At 35.5% G+C, this 21,958-nt stretch overlaps 1 protein-coding gene across 1 annotated transcript in view; it reads right to left on the bottom strand.

Annotated features, from left to right (window-relative positions):
• The window catches only part of Nrg3 (neuregulin 3), a 1,019,685-nt gene that overhangs the window by 243,298 nt on the left and 754,429 nt on the right, over positions 1–21,958 (bottom strand). The window contains exon 5 of the mRNA XM_048801779.1: positions 737–810. Within this exon, the coding sequence (XP_048657736.1) occupies positions 737–810 (74 nt within the window). The remainder of the gene's footprint in view (positions 1–736; positions 811–21,958) is intronic.

Raw genomic sequence — 21,958 nt, 5'->3', positions numbered from 1 at the left:
ACATTGCCTCTAGGATTTGGAAATGTCTCTCATTATCCTCACTGAACTAAATTGTTGTTCAATAAAAATCCCCTTTCTTTAGTAATGATTCAATTGTAGCATCCATTGAAAGAGAAGAAAACTACTTATAGATAAAATAAAGATTTGACATTTAACCAGAACTGGGCATTTTAATATAGGAAGCTATTTCTAAATCCATACAGAAACAGAAACTAATGATTAATAATATTTCTTAATTGAAAATTGTCTTGTTTTGTGAATGAAGTAAAATGTAATTCATTGTTAGCAAAGAAACTACTTATATGCAAATAGGTTTTGCTCAGAACAGTGTTTTAAAAGTTTGTTTGAAACTTATGCACTTTTTGAGGTACAACTTCTTAATCAGTAAGGTACATCTTTTGGGTGAACAACTGTGTTCATTATTCTGTATTCCTAACTTTGGTACTGGGTGATTTGGAGTGAGAGCTGAGAGCTAAGGTAGCAGGGTCTGCTGGGAGTTAGTTCCCATCTGAGATTAGAGGAGGTGTCGAATCCAGAGGAAAAACCCCACTAGGGAAGACCTTGACCAAGTGAGCTGGAAGCATGCTTTGAATATTGACATTTGTTACCATCCTCTGTCCTTGGCAGCTTTCAGAGACACAGGGTGAAATACAAGCTTTAGCAGAGTTAACAACCATTGCTTCAAGGAAGGGCTAACTATATAATACATTAGAGAGAAGAAAAATACTTGACCTACTTGGATCCGATAAGATGGAGTCAGTTTTCGGCAGAAATTGATCACAACGGACTCCTTGGTAGCCTTCTTTGCACCTGAGGAAAAGGGATAAATTATAAATATATGCATGGGCTTGTAAATAAGTAAAATAGCCATGAAGTACATAATGGTGAGAACAGTATATTCATGCTTTTGCATTATCTGATTCAGTTTGTTTCTGACACCAACAGGAATGTTCTAGATTTTATTTTTGTGCAAAAAGTTAAAAAAGAAAATTCAGGTTTCTTTTATAGTTATATATGCAATACTAAGGGACAAATTGAATAGGATTTTAAGATGCTCTTCTCAGTGATGCACATAATGGTTATCTCCATATTATAATTCTGGAGGTAGTGATAACCCCCCCCCCTTTTTTTTTAATGTAACACACTTGTCTCCAACATGCATTCAAAAACATATTGCAAGTGCCATTTTCCTCTTAAAAAGCATTTTCTTATATCACACATCACCCATTTTGGCTACTACATTTTCCATTTCCTAGTGTTTTGTTAGTTTTTTCATTTGCTAATTTTACCACTTTTAATTTATTTCTTAGCTATTCTTCCCACCAGTGTCACCTAAACCTCTTTGTCAGAAAATATCAGCATTTCATCTGGCAAAGTCTGAGAGTCATCTAGAAGCTCAGGTTTCTCTCTCCCATTCTCTTTGATATTAAACAAACATTGCAAAGTGGCATCTTTATGCCAGACATTATACAAGGCAACCCTCCTGAGGTGGGCACAATTTAAATGCCAAGAATTTGCCTGGAAGCACTCACAATAAGCTATGACACCTCAGGCCACAGCTTTCTCATTCAGGGCTGCTTGGCCGCCTCAGACAGCAACAGCACATCAGCTGGCAGTTAAGGAACAAATGCAGTGCAGGCCCCAACACCTCCTCTGAACAGTCTCCTTAAGTGGGAAGGTGGCATTTACTGGTCTGTTTGAAGCTTAATCTGTCATGCTCGAGTTAAGCAGGGAAGCATCCATTGTCGATTGTGGGATGAATCTGTCCTACTTACAGAGGAGGAAATTGTGCCACTGGCATAAAAATCAGATTTAAAAAACTATCCTGTGGTTGTTAGAAATCTATGAAATTGATAAAAAAAAAAAGAAAGAAAAAATTCAAAGAGACCGGTGTATTAGAGATGAGGGCCATGGATTCTTTCTTTAGAATATGCTTTGTTTTCTCAGTGTAATAAACTATTAGGAGAGGTTTACTGCAACTAGAGCAGCAATATTGAAAGGCACCTAGGCAATGTCTTTACCTTTCATTTTGAGCCAAATTGGAATTCAGATAATCAGGCAGGCTCTCCACAGCATCTTTTTAAGCCTGGCACTCTGAAGTGTATTTGGCAATTTTCCTCATAGGCTAAGAACAAAGACCTCTGACATATGGATATCTCAGAATCCTCATATGCTATCAAAAATGATTGTTTATGCAGAAAGATAGTCTCATGATGTTTCTTAAATATGTATTTATTGTACTTGAAAACAGGAAACATGTTTCTGATTTTATAATGGTAGAAAGTTAGAGAATACTTAGGACTAAAACACATTTGAGATGAAAAAAATAAAATTCTATTCTCTGGAAGCTGCCCTGATATTGGTACAGCATACTATTGAGAATTACCTGTAACACAGAACTTTTTCATTTTCTCATGATGGTGAGTTATGTCCTGGGTATACATTATTGTGTGCATTCATTTTCTGGAGATTTTATTTTTAACACATGTGGGAGATTTTAAGGACCCTCAATCTTTGTGTGTTTATTTAATATGAAATGGTACCCCTTGGGGAATTGTAGCTTTTAAGAAGAAGTACTGCGTTTGTTTTGTTTTGCTTTTTAAAGTTTCTTTGCTTGGAATGCATTATTCCATTTGTGCATGGGAAATAAAATAAAGAAATATGTTTGAAATTTTTCCAGTCTTAAAGTGATTTAAAGTGTATGAGGCCAACCCAAGTGTTCAGAGCTTATGGGGTATCAGGAAAATCACACAGCAAGTATATTCCTGCTGTCTTTGTACCTGTGGGCTGCAGATAATAAAGCATGAGGATATTGCCACAGCCTTGTGCAGGCTAAGAAGCCCACCAGGAGCTGTATGGCCAGATATGCAGCAAACCCTGCTCCTTTATGAAGGAGGCAGGAGTCACTGTTAATTGGTACCAGGTTTGAAGAACAACATGTTAAAATTCCCATTTAAAAACCACACCATATATCACCTTGATAAGTTCACACTCATCCAAATGTGAAGATAGAATGTTGGTAGCAGGCAAGGCCAATGAAGGAGATTGAATTTATGACAATACTAAAGAGAAGATGCAAAAGAAAAAATAATCTTCAAATGTACTTCCATTGAATAATTGCATTTGGCAGACCTTCCTGCAGTGTGATAAGCACATCTTCTGAGATATATCACTGCATTGCTTGTTTTATTTTTGTTAGTTTGGGTGGTGGTGAGAGTGTTTTTGCTATTTTTCCCCCTTTGAAAGACACAAGTGTAAATTAAGAGGAATTTATGTCCTAGAAAGATCTAAAGCATAACAGAATTAATAACAATAAGTACACATGCAATCATTACTGGTAAATGCTTGTGTTCTTCTAAGTACATGTCTGGCCTGATCTAGGCTAATATTCTATTATTTCTCTACTGGGTCTTGCTTTTTTAAGACTCTACTGAATCCATCTACTGTTTTCTGGGTTTCTTTCTACCCCTCTGCAGAATACTTGAATCACAGCAGCCATATTAAAAGTTACGATGTAGTTCATTTGTTTTACAAGTAAGTTTTGATTCTACAACTACAAGGCAAAGGAGCATGCTTAAGACAAGAAACAGCCAGGATTGACAGAGAGAGGGCTCAGGATGTAGCATGGTGGTAGAGCGCTTGCTTGCCTAACATGAGAGGCCTTGGGTTCAATCCCTTGTATGGCATTAAAAAAAAAAAAAAGTTAGGAGAACTATTATCAATGGTGAAATAACCACAAGAAATTGAGAACTGAGGCATTTTTCTCTGCAAAGAATTAGCTACAGATCCTCTGTGTTTTCTCTCAGGTGAAGGTGTTATTCCTTTGCAAACCAGTAAATTCTTAAAAATGCTGTGTTTTTCCATTTCCAAATTTAAAAAGCAACAGGGAGGGAAGGAATCATTGAGGCTACAATATCCATAAGCAGAGTAGGACCAGTGAGAGGTTGTAGGGCAACTATGAGAGGGTTACCACAAAATAAAAGATTGGTCTCTAGCAATGAAAGAGAGGGTGTGGGGAGAGGGCTGGAGACTCTCAAAGCCAGTGTAAGCAACAGAAAAGGTTCTTCTCTTGATGAACCCTGGGATCAAGTTGTAGACAGGGAGGGCTCTCCTTTCTGAAGGAACAGGGCCAACATGTAGTTTCAAATGCAGACATCAGTTTTCGACTCCTTACGTCATTCCCACTTTGCCCTCACTTGTCCAGCTGTGTCTGAAATAAAAAGCATCCCATTCGATTATTTTTCCTCTTCTATAATGTCCCCAAGGAAAAGCAGAGTGGTTGGCTTCAGTGAAAACTTTTAAAAGGCAATCCTGAGCAAAAGAGTAGACGAGAATAATAGTGTCCAAGATGAGAAAATACAAAATGCATCATCCTTGGCTGGAATTCAATTCTCGTTTTATCTGGTGTGGTGAAGCAGAAGCAACAACATATCACCTGGCCTCATGAGGAAGACCTCAAGGGAGAGACATAAAATGATCAGGCCACATGCTCATGTTTCCCCAGAAATCTCCATTCGTTGGCTATATGAAAGTGATTTGACCTTGGCAGGCAGCCCATGCTCCTGACTTCCCACCATTCCCTGCTCTTCTCTTCTAATTCTCATATGCCAGTTTATTTTTTGAAGTCCATTTCGTGAATCAGTTAGGGCTAATCATATTAAGACTATGAGTGAAAATCAAAGGTCTCTCAATCATTATTAATAAGCTCCCCATACTTCAGATTATTCTTCAATTTCTCCTGGTAGGGAAACAAAATAGAAGTACATAAAACCTGTTTCACTGAATAAACTGTATTATTCTCTTGCTCCTCATCTATTAGTTTCCTGGTCATTTACTCATGAGCACAAGGTGTTATCACCACTTGCCAATAACTAAGAGGATTACTTAGTGTTTGTATGGATGTACTTTAGGTAAATTATTGAATACTTTTGCAGTTTCAACCCAAATAAAATATATATGATAAGAGGAAGGAGGAAATATATGAAGGATACAAATCTGTTCAAATGCTTGTTTTAATTCCTGTGTCATACCTGGTCTCTGCAAAAAATTCTCCATGAAGTGTACATGCTTTCTTCTTTGACCTTGATTTTAGACATAAAATTTTAAATAGCAGATATCAATTAGTGTCCTGAGGGAAATGATGGCAGATAAACTGTATGGTTAGCTTCCTAACTAGAGAAACTTTATCCTGAGGAAAAAGTGGCCTTTCCTTTTGAATGTTACAGGAAACAGTACTTAGTAAGTAATGTATAAGCCTGACAATTTTAAGGGGTGTATTAAGTGTTGATTTGAGAAAGGAAAAGCCCGTCCAGGTATTCTTCCCTGTTTTGCAAATCCTGCCTGGCCTCAGTGTCAATACTTGGTTGGAGAAAATGAAAAAATCATCAGACAATGAAACATAACATTTTAGAGGCACTGTGGTTTGCAGCACTGCCTAATTTTAAATTTCAGATTTACTGTCTACTGGTTGCTTAGTGTATCTATAACTTCTTTTCTTCATGTGTAAAATAGAGATCATAAGAATAGCTATATTTTAGAATAATTAGGAATAATAAAATACTTGTAGTTCATTGTAAGCATTCAATAAATGTTAGTTTTCAATATCCTTTAAATTTGAATCATCCTCATTTTAAAAATAAGGACACAGAAACTGAATAAGTTATCTCCCTTCAAGATCACCCAGCAAGTATTTGACTCATGAGCAAACTCAACAGGGATGACATTAAATTCCTTGATTCACCTATGATACCTTCTGATACTCTATGGGAATCCCCCAGGTATATACATTGCCATACATGCCATCTTTTTCCCAACAAAGTACTGTACAGTCCAAATATCATGAGGTGAAATCACAATTTATTTTTTAAAATTAAAGACTAGATTTGTAAATTATTATCTGATTTTGAAATGTAAAGCTATGACGTTATAGATTCTGGTCACTGACTTACAGACAAACTTCTTGAACTTTATATTGATTAAAAAAGTATTCATCAATGATGTATAGAAAATTCTCAAGGAGAATTGTTACTAAAGAATGATAATGCACTCTTTCTCTAATTGAAGAATACAAATTATATATACATATACACCTATGTATATAGTTACAATTTTTAACATGGTGTTTTGAAGAATGTATACACTGTGGAATAGATAATCAAGTAACTAGCATGTGAATACATCATATATTTACCGTAAGTATACATTTTTCTGTAATAAAAACATTTAAAATTCATTGTCTTATCAATTTGTAAGTATACAATGGACTGTTATAAACTATACTTATAATATTATGCAATGTTTATTCTTTCTGTACATTATTGGTGGGAATGTAAATTAGTATAGCAATTACAGAAGACATTGTGGGGGTTTCTCAACAAACTGAAAATGAAACTACCATATAATAAAGCTATCCCACTACATACTTTGGATAAATATTAAAATAATATGCAACCAATATGTCAAAGACATATCTTTATTTCTCTGCTCATTTCTCATTCAATATCTTTGCTATTAGCCAAGATATTGAATCAATGTAGGTATCTATCAGTGGATGAATGAATAAATAAAACATGGGTTATGTACACAATTGAATATTATCTACCACAAAAAAAGAATGAAATCTTTCATTTGCAATAACATATGTGAACCAGGAGTACATTGTATTAAGCGAAACAAGTTTGGTATAGAAAGAAACATCTTGCCTGCATGTGGAATCTAAAAGAAATCTTTCAACTCATAGGAAAAGTAGAATCATGGTTACCAAAAGCTGGAATGGAGCTGGAGATTTGGACATTGGGAGAATGTAGGTCAGAGGTTAATGACATTTCTTGATGAGAGGTTATTCTTAATTTAAAAACAAAAAGCCAAAACCAAGTAACCAAAAACAAAACAAAACAAAACAAAAAAACAATGCATGGATTCACATCAAGGCCAAGTGAACTGCCCAGCATTAAGAAGATGGGGAGTATAGGAACTAGAATTTCAAACCAGGCCTTTGTGGATGCAAAATGTGTGTTGGGTAGATAAGAAACTTTTTTAGCTAAAGATCTGCAGCCTAGAGTTTTTGGCTCAAAGACATGAATGATGTTATAAGAAATTCCCTCTCTGCCCAGTCATCACTGAATCTGAAATCTAGACTTGACTAGGGAGAATATTGTGACACTGATTAAAGTGTAGGCTTTTTTTTTTTTTTTACTGAATAGAGAGTTTAATTAAGTGGTATTATTTAAAAAGGAGGACTAATTGAGACAGAAAAATCTTTAAGCTAACCAATTGATATTAAAATTACCTAGAGACTGGGTACAGCCTTTCCACAATCCTTTCAACCATAAAAGGAAGAATCTGGGATTGGATTATTGAAAAGTGCAGAGTAGCAGTTGCCTTCTAGATGGAGATTTTCCAATGTGTTATCAGTAGCTTTCAAGTATATCACAAATGCCAGGTTGATGCAACTGGGATTCATAATGTCACTCTGAGATTTCTTGCTAACAGAGTTCTGTCTGAAATCTTAAGAATATGAATGTGTTTAAAAACTTATCCCTTTAGCAAAGTTTGGATTCAAAAATAGAGGGAAGCCAATTATCGTTATACTGCTATGATCTGAGGTGTGAATTTGAAATCATCTGGTCAAATCCAGGAGGTATGCTGCATTCATCTCTTATCTGAGCCATGAAGAAAGGAGAACAATGCCAAGATTGAGAAGTTAAACAATTACAATAACAAATGTGTGTTTACTCAGCCATAAGGTTGTTTCAACCATGCATAGATGATCAGGGCCTGTGTCCCTTGGCTACCTGCACACTCTGCTGGTCAACTTCAGTACCAGGAGCCAGCAGCCCATTCATATACAGTCATTTGACTCCACTTTATGGCACTTTCATTCTTGGAGAATCAGTGGCTCAGGAGTTCTTAATCTGTCTGAATCAACCTTTTCACCTTCAACAATTTTTGCCCCTACTTGCCCAGAAGCTGTATTTCAACGTCACTACCTCATTCACAAAATAAAAGTACATAACATGGAATGAAGGTACTACACAATTTAGGATGCAGAGTGATATTATTTAGAGCAATAATATGGGCTGAATAACCCATCCTATATAGTTTGATTTTACCACATCTAAAGTAAAAATAACCTATTATTGGTCTAAGATGATAAATAAAAGTAAAACAGGGTAGCCCCTTGGAGGGAAGTCTTCATAATGGGAATATCAAAGATCATGAAATAATAATTAAATTAATGAAGAACAAAAGTCTTAGGGAGTAACAATGACACTGGATGGAACTTTGTTTCATGTCAATTTGAGAAAATTCCTTAATACTAATTTCCTAGTATATACAAGATCTATTATGACACAAATAAAGCTTGTCTTCGGGATTTAGGATAAACTCCAGTTCTGTCACCTACATGGGTGATGGAGGCCTATGGACAATCTCTCAAAGAGCTCAGATGCTCAGCTCCCAATGGGGTGACTAGATCTTGATTTAAGGTGTGCTTTGTGCACCTGTGCATGCATATACAAACACACCCTCACCACCTTTATTTCTTGTAAATACTTCTAATAATCAGACAATTGTGGTAGATAATTTAGGTCCTAACAGCAAAGTCTGAGAAGAGTCGGGCTCTCCTCTGTTTCTCTAGTTAATTAAAAGTTCTTATGAGTGCCTTTGATATTTCTCAGCCAATAGTACACCAGGATTCATTGTCAGATCCACCTCCTATAATTCTTTTTCATTGTTTGAATTCAGATGTTACTAAGACTGAGAGACTGGCCAATTGCAGACTTTGTTGCTTAGGTTCAGCCACTGTCAGACTCTCACTTGTCTCCACTTGCTCAGAAATATAAGCCTAATTAATGCAATCCACAAAGGTAATGACCACACTCATTGGCTCCCAGCTCAGCAAGAGAAATAAATGCAAGCCACAACAGGGCATCCCAAAGTTACTGTATTAGTTCCTCATGCTCTAACAAAATGTCATAGATGGTGGCTTAAATAACAGCCATTTATTTTCTTATATTTCTCAACACTTGAAGTCCAAGATCAAGATATTATCATGGGCTTTGTCTGGTGTGGTCTTACCATCTCTAGGTTGCCAAAATCTGCTGTGCCCTCACCAGGCGTGGATATCTTCCCTGCCTTCCTCATACATAGTTATATTCCTGAAGGATCAAGGCCCCACCCTTACAAACTCCTTTAACCTTTATTGCCTCCTTCAGGCCCTATTTTAGAATACAGTCTTTATGGAGAATGTGACAATTCATATATCATGGACTATGAACACAATCCATAACTCCTCTGTCCATAGCAGCTACCAAGTGGGAGAATGACTGATATTAATAGAGTAACAAAGACCAGGAAGTGGATTCTGTCTTGAGCAGTTAATAAATCACTGCTTTGAACTATGTAAAACCTGGACAGTGAGACCTGCTTTGGGGAACCCTGTGGTGCAAGGGTGCCAGGGGAACACCCATCTGCAACATGACTCCTGTTGATAGGAAAGTTACGTGCTTGTCATGAAATTCACCAATTCAAAAGCCTTGGTATCAAATCCCAGTTGCCAGGAGGTAGAAGTGAAGGGCAGTATACCTCAAAAAGTTTTTCACACTGAAACCCTTTAATGATAATACCTATATAAAAAACTTGCAGGTTTTCATTCTGTTTGTTAGATCCAGTCTTCACCAGAGTTGGATCACCCACTGAGTCTGGCTGCTGCTCCATTTTTGTGTCTTTTGTCTTTATTTCTTAATATTTCTTTGAACTTTCATTTTCTCAAGCCAACTTACAGCCTGCATTTGGTTAATGGTTCACCTGCTGTGTGGGCCACGGTGGACAGCATTCTCCTATGTGTATTGATGCCAGATAAAATACAGGGCACCCATTAAAACTGAACTTCAGATCAATATTTCTGATGTGTGTCAATATTATGATATGTGGGCTATACTTACATTAAAATGTTTGCAGTGTTTATCTGAACTTCAAATAGAATTCAGTGTCCTGAATGTCCTGTATTTATTTGCTCAATCTGGCACTCTTATCTGTATGGGACTAAAAGAATACAAATCATCAAGGAAGTAAGAACTCCCTTCAGGAACACCTAGGTAAAATTTAATAGGTAGTAATTTTGCAATAACCATATCCCATTCTGATCAATTTCATAATCTCTCATTTTAAGGATAAGAACTTGGGCACATATTATACTAACTTCTATAAAGGAAGAAAGACATTTGATGAGCTCACACAGTCTCAAAAGGTTGAATATAAATTTCAATGCCTACTTTTTCAATGGCCAAGCACTGACAGGCTCAAGATGACTGAAAGAAACAGCACTGTTTGACAGTGTTGAGTGCACGTTTCTGGTTTGATTGTGTGGATCACCATTTACTACTTTGCATAAAATCTGAATAAACCATAAGAGCTTGCTGGCCAACAGCCCAAGTGAGATAGCAGTCAAAAAGAGCCCATTCTTCCTGCTTCATTCTGCATCTGACTTTGCTCAAGATAATTATAATACTGAGGCACTCACAAGCTATTGACTTTGAAAAGCGGCAAACACAGATGTGGAACACAGGGCGAGGATAACCTAAAACCAATGATCAAAGTTAAGAAGAGACTCATCCGGGGGGCTGCAATGACCTGTCTGGAATTCACTGTTCCAGGTAGGAGAGGATGAGAGAGTATGCTATCCACAAGAGATCAAAGAGGTCAGCCTTGTTATCTGCCTCAACTGTGTGGGTGATTCCCTGAAGCAAAACAGTACACAGCTTGATAAGGAAGAGTGAAAAGAAAATAAATCTGGGAGATAATTCCCATTTTAAAAGCATCCCTATGATTGGCATTATAAAGGAGAGAAGGAGCTCATTAGTAAACGAACTGATAAAACCACTCGCAGCATGCTTCAGAAAGAAGTCGTAATAATTATTGTCTCTCTAAGAAAAGGGGCAAAGTATCCACATAGTGTCATTCACAGATCGGTTTGCAGACATCACCGAGCAAGCTGCAAAAAGTCCCACAATTTTCTGATTTAATTAAGTGAACAAGGCAAAAGAATCACAAACTTTTACAGTTCATACATCTGAATCATAGGGGGTTCTACCAGAAATATGAGTTTTTAAAAGCCATTTTAGAAGCCCCCAGAGTTACTGAACCCTCATTCAACAGTATAATTTCCCCTGTTTCTCCCAGGATATTGTACAACAGGGTGTAGCGTTTCTGCTGGTTAAAGGAAGTGGGAAGCTTTGATCAGAATTCACTATAATATATCTCCCTCATGTGATAAATGATTTACTGCTGAGGATAAATGGATATAATCTTTCATTATGCATGACATTCATCAGCAAGAAGGAAGCCCTGGATTGGATGGAAAGTGATTTCATATTAAAAGCATCCTGCAACTCAGGCTGAGAGATGAAAGTGAGGTCTGACCTTAAAAAAAAAAAAAAAGAAAAAAGCACAAACTTGTAGGTTTAAATGGATACTCAGTCAAACATAATCATTACTTTAAGTTTGAAAATGTTTTAGGAAGAAACAAGGGAATTATGTGACTACAGCATCCACAGTTTTACACAAAATCCCCCATTTCTTAACTATATGCCTCTATTCAAATGTGTCATGAAGACCATCTTGGGAAACTGAGAATAATGATGAAACAGGTATTGATGAGGCAGAATGGATAGGAAGCAAGGTAAGGGACTTATTTATAACGTCAATGCTCCATATCATATAAAATCAACAAATAGGAAAATTAAAAATGAAAAGGGTTTAGTAAACTTGCCTGTGTGTGGTTGGGGAGAGGGTCTCAATAAGGGAATAGGGATGAGAAAGTTGGAGAAGGAATAGATCCATGGATGGTGGCTTTTCTTAAAAGCACTCCTACATTCTCGCATTTTTGAAATTTAAAAAAAACATTCACTTAATGGTGATGCCACATAAGTTACATCACATAATTTGGTATTAAAACATGATATAAGTTCTTTGCTTGGTTGAGTTTTCCTTTTTGGGGGGGAGGGGAGCAGGGAGTACCAAGACTTGAACTCAGGGGTAATTGACCACTGATCCACATCCTGAGCCCTATTTTTTATTTTATTTAGAGAGAGGGCCTCACTGAGTCGCTTAGGGCCTTACTTTTTGCTGAGGCTAGCTTTGAACTCGCGATCCTCCTGCCGCAGCCTCCCCAGCCACTGGGATTACAGGTGTGTGCCACCATGCTTGGCTTTGTTAAGTTCTTAAAACAGTGATATCATCTTCATTTCTCTTTCTATGCAAATCCCCCAATGCAATAGTATATCTTCAACACAAAAAAATAGAGCATCCAAATTAAACCAAATGCAGGCATAGATTTGCCCCTAATCTAAACTTTTTCTAACAACACAGAATCATAGACACAGAAGATATCATGGGGAGTATCTGTTCCAACCACCTCATGTTGTGGAAGAGAAAATTATAAACCAGATGGAGGGACATGTCTAAGATAAAGGTCTTAAGGATAAAACAAGGTCCAGGACTCACATGTTCTGCTTCTAAATCTAGAGTTCTTTCTGCTGTTTCACACTTCCTCTTAAAAAGCAAAGACTTATTCCTAAATTCATATGCCATACAGGATACCAGATTTTTCTGAATATTTCCAATGAAAACATATGTTCTTTTGGAAAGCATTCAGTGCAATTCAACTGGCTAGAGTTCTCGTAACACCCTCACCCTCAACTCTTATTTTCTGGTAACAATGCCAGGTCAAAAGAAGTAGCAATATCAAAGTCACTAGCTTGGACCAGATGGGATAGTGAAATACAGTATTCTAAATCTGAATGTCCTTGGGCACTGGAAAAATCATACAAAACACAGGCCAGAATAGGTGAGCTAGAGATGAGAATAGATAGTCTTTCCCTAGTGAGAGGGATGTGACTATTGACCTTAAATTCAAACAAAGCAGAAAGCATCTGACACAAGTTAACAAAAATGTAGCAGATATCCACAGAGTGTAAACTCAAAGTGAAAATCAGAGGAAGGATATTGAACAAGTGTTTGGCGAAATGAAATGAAAACACCAAAGATGAACAGCAAATTGAAATCAATACTCAGTGATTATGTTCTGCGCGTGCACACACACACGTATGCACACACACACACACGATTCAATTAATCAAGTGTAGGTGCTCATATTTGATATTTTACATGTGTTTTATTTAGGAAAAAAACTGACCAGAAAATGCTATCAGAAAGTACTTGTACATGTTGTAGAATAACAGATGAATAATCACCCTTGAAAACATACTCTACACAAAACACAAGTTTTAAGCACTTTACAAAAATTAGAGAAAATAAACCTGTGACACCCAGCAATGAAAAAGATATAGTTTCCACTATTTTATGGATGAGGAATCAAAGTTCAGAGAAATTAACTTCTGTGTCCAAGATCACATGGAAATCATGTATTAGAACTTCAATTTGACTTCGAAGTTCAACCAACATTTTATTTTTCACTCTTGTGTTACTATTGACTGCTCAGATAGTATTATGCATGCTTTTAAATTCTCCATTTTATTACTAACCATCTGTTAAGGAAAGATAAAAATGAGACTAAAAATATAATAATATACTCACATTTAATGGCATAATTTAATCAATCTGGAAACGCCCAAAATAAAGGTACCATGATATTTAATAAGGCTTTGGACTCAACATGTTAAAGTATTCTAATATCTTAACTCATATGCTCATTTAAAATTAAATATGCTGAGAAGGCTGCAGTTGACATATTTGAAAACAGAAACTTCTTTGAAATAAGGAATTTTTACAAAAGCCATCGATGGCACACAAGAAGAAGGGGTGAGAGGCTAAACAGGAAGTGAAGTAAGGAGGACTGGTAAACAGTATGAAATCACTTTATCCCTAGGCTGAAGGGACATGTCTAAGTCAAAGAAACTAAGGCAAAGCCAGTGGGTCTCTCAGACAGGAGCTAAAACCCTACATAAACCTCATTTCTATAGGAAGTGAACCAAGAAAAACAGGAAACAAAGCAGAGAGAGAAAGCCTTCAAATTTATGGTTTCTTACTGGCCAACTGCACTCAGAAGGTGTTGATCAAGAGAGTCTAAGATCTGAAAAAGGTCAAGGGAACAGATATAAGGGCAAGAAGGTAGCTGATGAGCAGGTTGGTCATACAAAAAGATCCATAGACCTATGTACAGTTATAGATTTAAACAGTTACAGATACATCTATAAATTCTTCCTCAGTATTAATCAAGAATTGGTTCCAGGACTCCCCATAAATATCAAAATCAATAAATGGTCAAATTCCTTATATAACAAGACCTCCTACCTCCATATAACCTAGGTAATAATAAGAAAAAAAATAACAAGAAAAAAAATGTCTGGACATATTCAGTAAAGAGAAAACTTTTTCTTCAAAATATTTTCTATCAACACTTGACTGAATCTGTGGATGGGGAACTCACAGGCTCACAGTCCTACTGTAAATCACCCAGGCATGTTTTTATAAAACCAGCACCAAAGATGCTTTCCCTAATCATCTAAATAGAGATCTTACTAAACTTGTAGAAATGAATAGAAATTATTCCAATAGCTTCATAAGGAATCTGCACTAGTCCATCCAGTCTATACACTTCACCACAGTCTATACACTTCACCACCATGTAACTGCACCTATAGGGCACATAGGTATTCGCTCCCTGTTCAGCACTTCGGTAGGGTGATTAATTCCTCTGGGCACACATTTCCTCCTTTGCCAACAGGGCTAATCTCCATGGTCTGATGCACTAGAGAACCCTGATCACTGACTACTTAAAGTTCATAAAGTTCTCTTAAAGATGAAGAGTTCTGGTTTTTGCAATCTGTTCCTTAGCTTTGAGTAAAAATATTACACTATATAAAAGTTTCTGGGGGATTTATTATCAGCATTGTATTAAAAAAAAGTCACACCACAATTACAATTACTACTTTAATGACCTCCTCTAAAACTTCCCAAGGCTACAACATAATTAGTCCATTTTATAATGAGCACTTTAAAAAAATCATTTGACAGAAGAAAATAAAAAGAGACTGGGTCTCCTGATTGCAATCTAAATTACTTGATGTAGAAAAGGAAGTCACTTTTATCAGTGCCTAGAGTTTCCTGGATTCTGTACTAGACACTTACATAATTGTCATTTACTCCACCCAGTATTGTTGGTCAGCAGGGTTTTAGTTATGAGTTTAAACATGACAAATGGAGGTGTGTAGTGATTAGGTAATTTGATTGAGTCACAAAGTTCCTGAGATAGGATGCTATGATTTGTGCCCAGGGCTTTTTGATCATAACTTTTAACTGCAGAACAGTGGAAAGCTTTTTAATTACTTTCCTTTTGCTCACAGCTGTCCACTTACATACTAGAATCTTTAGTTTCAGTATTAACTTTTGCTATGAGCAAAAAGAAGACACTGAACAGCACAGGAAAAATGACCGGAATCACAAGAATGACCATGCTATTGTTCTTGGTTCATAGAAAGCACACTCCTGCATTTTTCAAGTTATTATATTTTTATTTTTATTATTAAAATTCTAAAATTTGTTTTCCTTTTGAATAAACTGGAGAAGGTTCAGTTTTGTGGCCAGTCCACATTAACAATGAAAGAACTAGTAAATTACTAGTCATAATTTTTAAGAAATGTGATTCCATAGTAATTTTTTCACTGATTAAATAGAAACTATTTTCCTGAGTAAAAATTGTAATAAAGTATTGAACAAATTATGAAAATATAAAATATTTAAAATGATGATAAAATATTAGTTTTAATATTACATCATTTAAAGCATCTATATTCTAGTGATAAAAGCATTTAAATTTCAAGTTCTATGATAATTTATTTTGAAATCAGTCCACCAGTTGTTCTTTAGGGATCCTTTAAATTACATATAAACACCTTGGTGATCAGTAGTAATCAGTTTTTCCCTTAATTTGCTTTCCATGATGTTATTAGAGTTGGTATAGATAACAGAGTGCCTAGTCTCTAAGGTCTGTTATTTTTTTCCTAATACCTTTCTTCAATAATCATAAGTGCCTGTCATGAAATGAATCAGGTCTTCATTTTGGTTTGGACAAAAAAAACATTAATTTTATCAAGGGTCACTTTGGCTGACTTCAATTTTAGTTCTTATCAGCAGAACACTGTGAATCCTCTATATCTACATCTTTCTTATAGGACTTCTACAGGGCAACCAATCATTCAGAAATGTCTTCATGCCGAGTCATAATATCCTTCTCGCTTTTGTAGAGAAGGATACATATATATCTGTGCAAACATATATATCTGTGCAAACATATACACACATCATGTGTACATATATACATATATACACAGATATACATGTATGTTTATATAATGAATTTGTTATGTACATGTATACATATACATATATAACATTCTTATATATATATACACGTATGTATATATATACACGTATGTATATATATACATATCTCTGTGTACATATAGACCTATGTAACATATTGCATATATGATTAATGTTGCCTCCATTGTAAACTTACCTGAATGCTTAAATCTAAAATATTCTCTTCAGCTTGAGATCTTCCTGCAATTGTTCTCTATATAATTATCCTATCAGTTAAGTTCTTATATTATTTCTATAAAATTGCACAAGTATCAAAAAAATCTCAAGTTCACTTATTGTATATGTTTTGGACTGTTTGTATCTCCTTAAATTCAAATGATAAAATTCTTTCTCAATATGATGTATGTGAGAGTGGGGTCACTAGGAATAAATTAGATGATGAAAGTAGAGCCCTCAAAATTATATCGATGTCCCTATAACAGGTGGCCAGGGCTAGCTGCTCTTTTTCTGCCATGTGAGGACAAGAAGTCAGCAGTCTGCAACATGGAGGAGGAAACAACACAAACCAAACTGTGTTGGCATCCTCATCTCAGACTTTTGAGGTTCCAGAATTTTTGAGAAATAAATACAGTTGTTGATAAGTCACCCAGTCTATGAATCTTGCTACCGCATCTTGAATTGGCTAAGAGAATGCTCACATCTTAAACTTTCAAGGATGTTATGTCTCCTTTAAGGAAAAGATTTGATGCAATTCTTAAAAGATAGTTCTAATAACAAATAGCATGACTGATTTTTTTTTTGTACAGTATCAATGGTTCATTTTATTTATATTCTTTTAAGTCTCTGCCCTATGATATTTCTATTTTGAGTACCATTTATTAGTTGAAGAAACTAAGACTCAAACAATTTAAATACAGACAGGCATATTGGCACACACCTGTTAACCTATTGACTTGGAAGACTGAGGCAGGGGATCACAAATTCAAAGCCAGCCTCAGCAACTTAGGAAGGTCCTAAGCAACTTAGCACAAACCTGACTCAAAATGAAATGTAAGAATGGCTTGGTCCCAGGATGTAGGCTCCCTATTTACCTCTCTTATTGTTTCTTTTGCTGAGAAAAAAACTTTTTAGTTTGAGTAAGTCCCATTTGTTGATTCTAGTTATTAACTTTTGTGCTATGGGTGTCCTATTGAGGAATTTGGAGCCTGACCCCACAGTATGTAGATCATAGCCAACTTTTTCTTCTATCAGACGGCGTGTCTCTGATTTGATATCAAACTCCTGTCTCTGATTTGATATCCTTACTCCTCACACTTCAGATAGAGCCCTAATATCCAGAGTATACAAAGAACTCAAAAAATTAGACAATAAGATAACAAATAACCCAATCAACAAATGGGCCAAGGACCTGAACAGACACTTCTCAGAGGAGGACATACAATCAATCAACAAGTACATGAAAAAATGCTCACCATCTCTAGCAGTCAGAGAAATGCAAATCAAAACCACCCTAAGATACCATCTCACTCCAGTAAGATTGGCAGCCATTATGAAGTCAAACAACAACAAGTGCTGGCGAGGATGTGGGGAAAAGGGTACACTTGTACATTGCTGGTGGGACTGCAAATTGGTGCAGCCAATTTGGAAAGCAGTATGGAGATTTCTTGGAAAGCTGGGAATGGAGCCACCATTTGACCCAGCTATTCCCCTTCTCGGTCTATTCCCTAAAGACCTAAAAAGAGCATGCTACAGGGACACTGCTACATCGATGTTCATAGCAGCACAATTCACAATAGCAAGACTGTGGAACCAACCTAGATGCCCTTCAATAGACGAATGGATAAAAAAAATGTGGCATTTATACACAATGGAGTATTACTCTGCATTAAAAAATGACAAAATCATAGAATTTGCAGGGAAATGGATGGCATTAGAGCAGATTATGCTAAGTGAAGCTAGCCAATCCCTAAAAAACAAATGCCAAATGTCTTCTTTGATATAAGGAGAGTAACTAAGAACAGAGTAGGGACGAAGAGCATGAGAAGAAGATTAACATTAAACAGGGATGAGAGGTGGGAGGGAAAGGGAGAGAGAAGGGAAATTGCATGGAAATGGAAGGAGACCCTCAGGGTTATACAAAAGTACATACAAGAGGAAGTGAGGGGAAAGGGAAAAATAATACAAGGGGGAGAAATGAATGACAGTAGAGGGGGTAGAGAGAGAAGAGGGGAGGGGAGGGGAGGGGAGGGGGTATAGTAGAGGATAGGAAAGGCAGCAGAACACAACAGACACTAGTATGGCAATATGTAAATCAATGGATGTGTAACTGATGTGATTCTGCAATCTGTATATGGGGTAAAAATGGGAGTTCATAACCCACTTGAATCAAAGTGTGAAATATGATATATCAAGAACTATGTAATGTTTTGAACAACCAACAATAAAAAAATTAAAAAAAAAGAATGGCTTGGGATGTGACTTGGTGGTTAAGAACCCCAGAGTTAAATCCCCAATACAAAAAAAAAAATGCAATATGTATATGGAGCAACAGGGAGAAATCACAAAGTAAACTGGATCACAATGGCAGGACATGCATTTTCTGTCACTGAAGCACTCAAAGAGAATGGATGACAAATTTTCAGAGGTACCAAAGAACAGTCTTGAGATTCATACCAGGCCTTTTAAACTCCTAAATTGGTCCTCTTTTCTATGAGCCCAACTCCAAAAATAGTCTATTCTGAAATGAAATTTTGGTGATGATGGTGAGAGGAAACACCAAACAAGCTTCTCCTATTTAATTATTTAGAAAGTAATGGTCAGTGTTTTTAACAAAATGACTGTACTTTTTATTTTTAATGATATATAGCCAGAAATACTAAAAAATAGGCAATTTTAATAATACTTTTTAATAATTTAATATTATTAATATTAAAACATTTTTTTAATAATCCAGTTATGTGGACGTATTTTTTTTTATACTTAGTGTTGTGTTTTTGGAGACACAATTTTTAAAATTCAATTTCTTAAAAAATGTTACACTAAAATTTTAAAGACGTTATATAATTATAGATATTATTTACAATTGATTGAACATAAAGATTTGGAATGTATTACTCATAAATTTGTTCAACATATTCCAAAATCGCAGTTTCCAGCCTTTAAAAATAATTTGAATGTATATTTAATCCTTGTTATTTAATCTTTTATTTAATCTTGAGTATGATTGAATACCTGTAGGAAGTGTTATATCCTATTTTGCATCATGCTTAGATTTAATTTCTATTTTAGTATATATTCAGATTATGTATTATTTGTGTAACGTGGAGTGATTCCTACATTGTTCTCCTTTATAAATCCAAGAATATCTGTTTGAGATATGTGGTTGGGTAATATCTGGCTTCTTTTCTTTTAATTGTATATTTACTTTTTTATTTTATCTAAGTTTTATTTTTTTGTACAAGAAATTCACATGAATATGGCAAATTTCTTACATGCAGGTGTCAAGTATGTAAATCATATAACTCCCAGACCTCCCCCCAAATGGCATCTGTGATTGGGAATTCTTACTTTCAGGACAAAGGGGAACTCTGAGAGTTCTCAAAAAGAAAATATGGAAATGTTGGAGTATTATAGAAGGAAAAATGGTGCTATATAGGCATTTTTTTAATCCTAAAATTTCAGAATTATTCTAATCTTTTGTTTTTGAGCTCTTTTTTTTTTATTGGTTGTTCAAAACATTACAAAGCTCTTGACATATCATATTTCATACATTTGATTCAAGTGGGTTTTGAACTCCCTATTTTACCCCAAATACACATTGCAGAATCACGTTGGTTACACATCTACATTTTTACATAATGCCCTATTAGTAACTGTTGTATTCTGCTACCTTTCCTATGCTCTACTATCTCCCCTCCCCTCCCCTCCCATCTTCTCTCTCTACCCCATCTACTGTAATTCATTTCTCTCCTTGTTTATTTTCCCATTCCCCTCACAACNTTTTCAAACAGACGAAATGCAGATATTTTAAGGTAAGGTAGGAAAAATGATGAGTTACTGTCTGTTCTTAGTCTCTAATGAGTTATACATATTCAAAAAAGGAACATTAAAGACACTCTCCAAAGCCAGGATCATATATTACTTTTACCCAGAACAAAGATAACATTTGTAGAATCCCATTAGCAATAAATCTTTTAGATTTTTTCACTTAAAATATCATGATCCCAATGGGAAGAATAGATGATCAGTAAATAGAACTCTGATATCTGTCAGGAATTTGCCTGAATTAGAGCTGAACTCACTTGACAGGAGGATGGAGAAAAAAAGATTACCTTAGCATTCTGATGAATGTACTGGAGTTTTTCTTTAAATGCATCACTAAAATGCAAACAAAAGTACTTACCTTGTCACTTTTGAAAAACACAGGACGTATAATGTACAATTACAAATGATATAAAGTAAATATCCCTGGATAAAAGATAGTCACAGACCATAGAATAGCTTCAAAGAATATTGAGCTTTAATATGTTTTTAGAAGTATTACATAATAAAATATAAATAGTTTAGTATTATGCATCTTTCCTTTTAGTGATTTCAACATGAGAGAGAAAAATAGATGAAAAAAATGTTTTATAAATTCTCTCTTTTCTTACCCAACTTGTGGTTGTGTCAGGAAGAAAAATATGGTAAGAGAGGACTCAACACATTCTGGAACATTGTACATAACATGGAAATATTATATTATAGGAAGACATGATTAACATTGACTCTTTGGAGCACTGGGGTATCTGGCACTGAAATGATTTGCTATGGAGCCCTTGTGGATTAAAAGACCCATTTCCTAGCGTAGGAGAATTAATATCTTTCCATTAACTTATTTCTCTGAGAGAAAATGGCCCTGAAAAGGGTGGATCATACCATGCTGAGACTTATCTTGAGATAGAGGTCATTTCATTAAAATCTCTGTACAGAACTTTACTTGCTTTCTCTTTAAAAGTGAATTGGCTATGAACTTGGATAGAGAATGCTATCTTGGATAGAGGGTAGTATCTTGGGCTTCTTTGTGAGCCACCAGAGGATGATGGGACATGACTAGAGAAGTGTTGTTGGTGGTAACATCAAATAACATCTATTCTCTCAAGCCAGTGTGTAAGGCCACTTGAAGTGAATCCACCAGAAAAGGCTGCTTGCAGTGAATCCATTTAGAATTGAAACCAGAATTTCATTAGCAATAGTGGGGAAAGAAAAGATCTGGTTGGACTTTATCTACAAACTTTAAAATAAATGAAAATATTTTAAAAACCAAGTTTAAGTTGCAATAAAAATTACTCACATGTTCCTAGGAAAAATGGTATAAATTTTAAAGTAGGTTTTCTGGTTATTTGGCTTTTAAATTGTCTTATTTGAATCTCAGCATCTTTTTCATTTCCCTCCTTTTTTTTTTTAATTTTTTATTGTTGGCTGTTCAAAACATTACATAGTTCTTGATATATCATATTTCACACTTTGATTCAAGTGGGTTATGAGCTCCCATTGCCCTTCTCGGACTATTCCCTGAAGACCTTAAAAGAGCGTACTACTCTGTATATGTAGTACACTCTTTTAAGGTCTTCAG

The sequence above is a fragment of the Marmota marmota genome, unplaced genomic scaffold, assembly GCF_001458135.2.
Source record: "Marmota marmota marmota unplaced genomic scaffold, marMar, whole genome shotgun sequence".
Classification (NCBI taxonomy): domain Eukaryota; kingdom Metazoa; phylum Chordata; class Mammalia; order Rodentia; family Sciuridae; genus Marmota; species Marmota marmota.
Note: the sequence above shows the minus strand (reverse complement) of the source record. Positions and strands in the feature narration are given on the sequence as shown.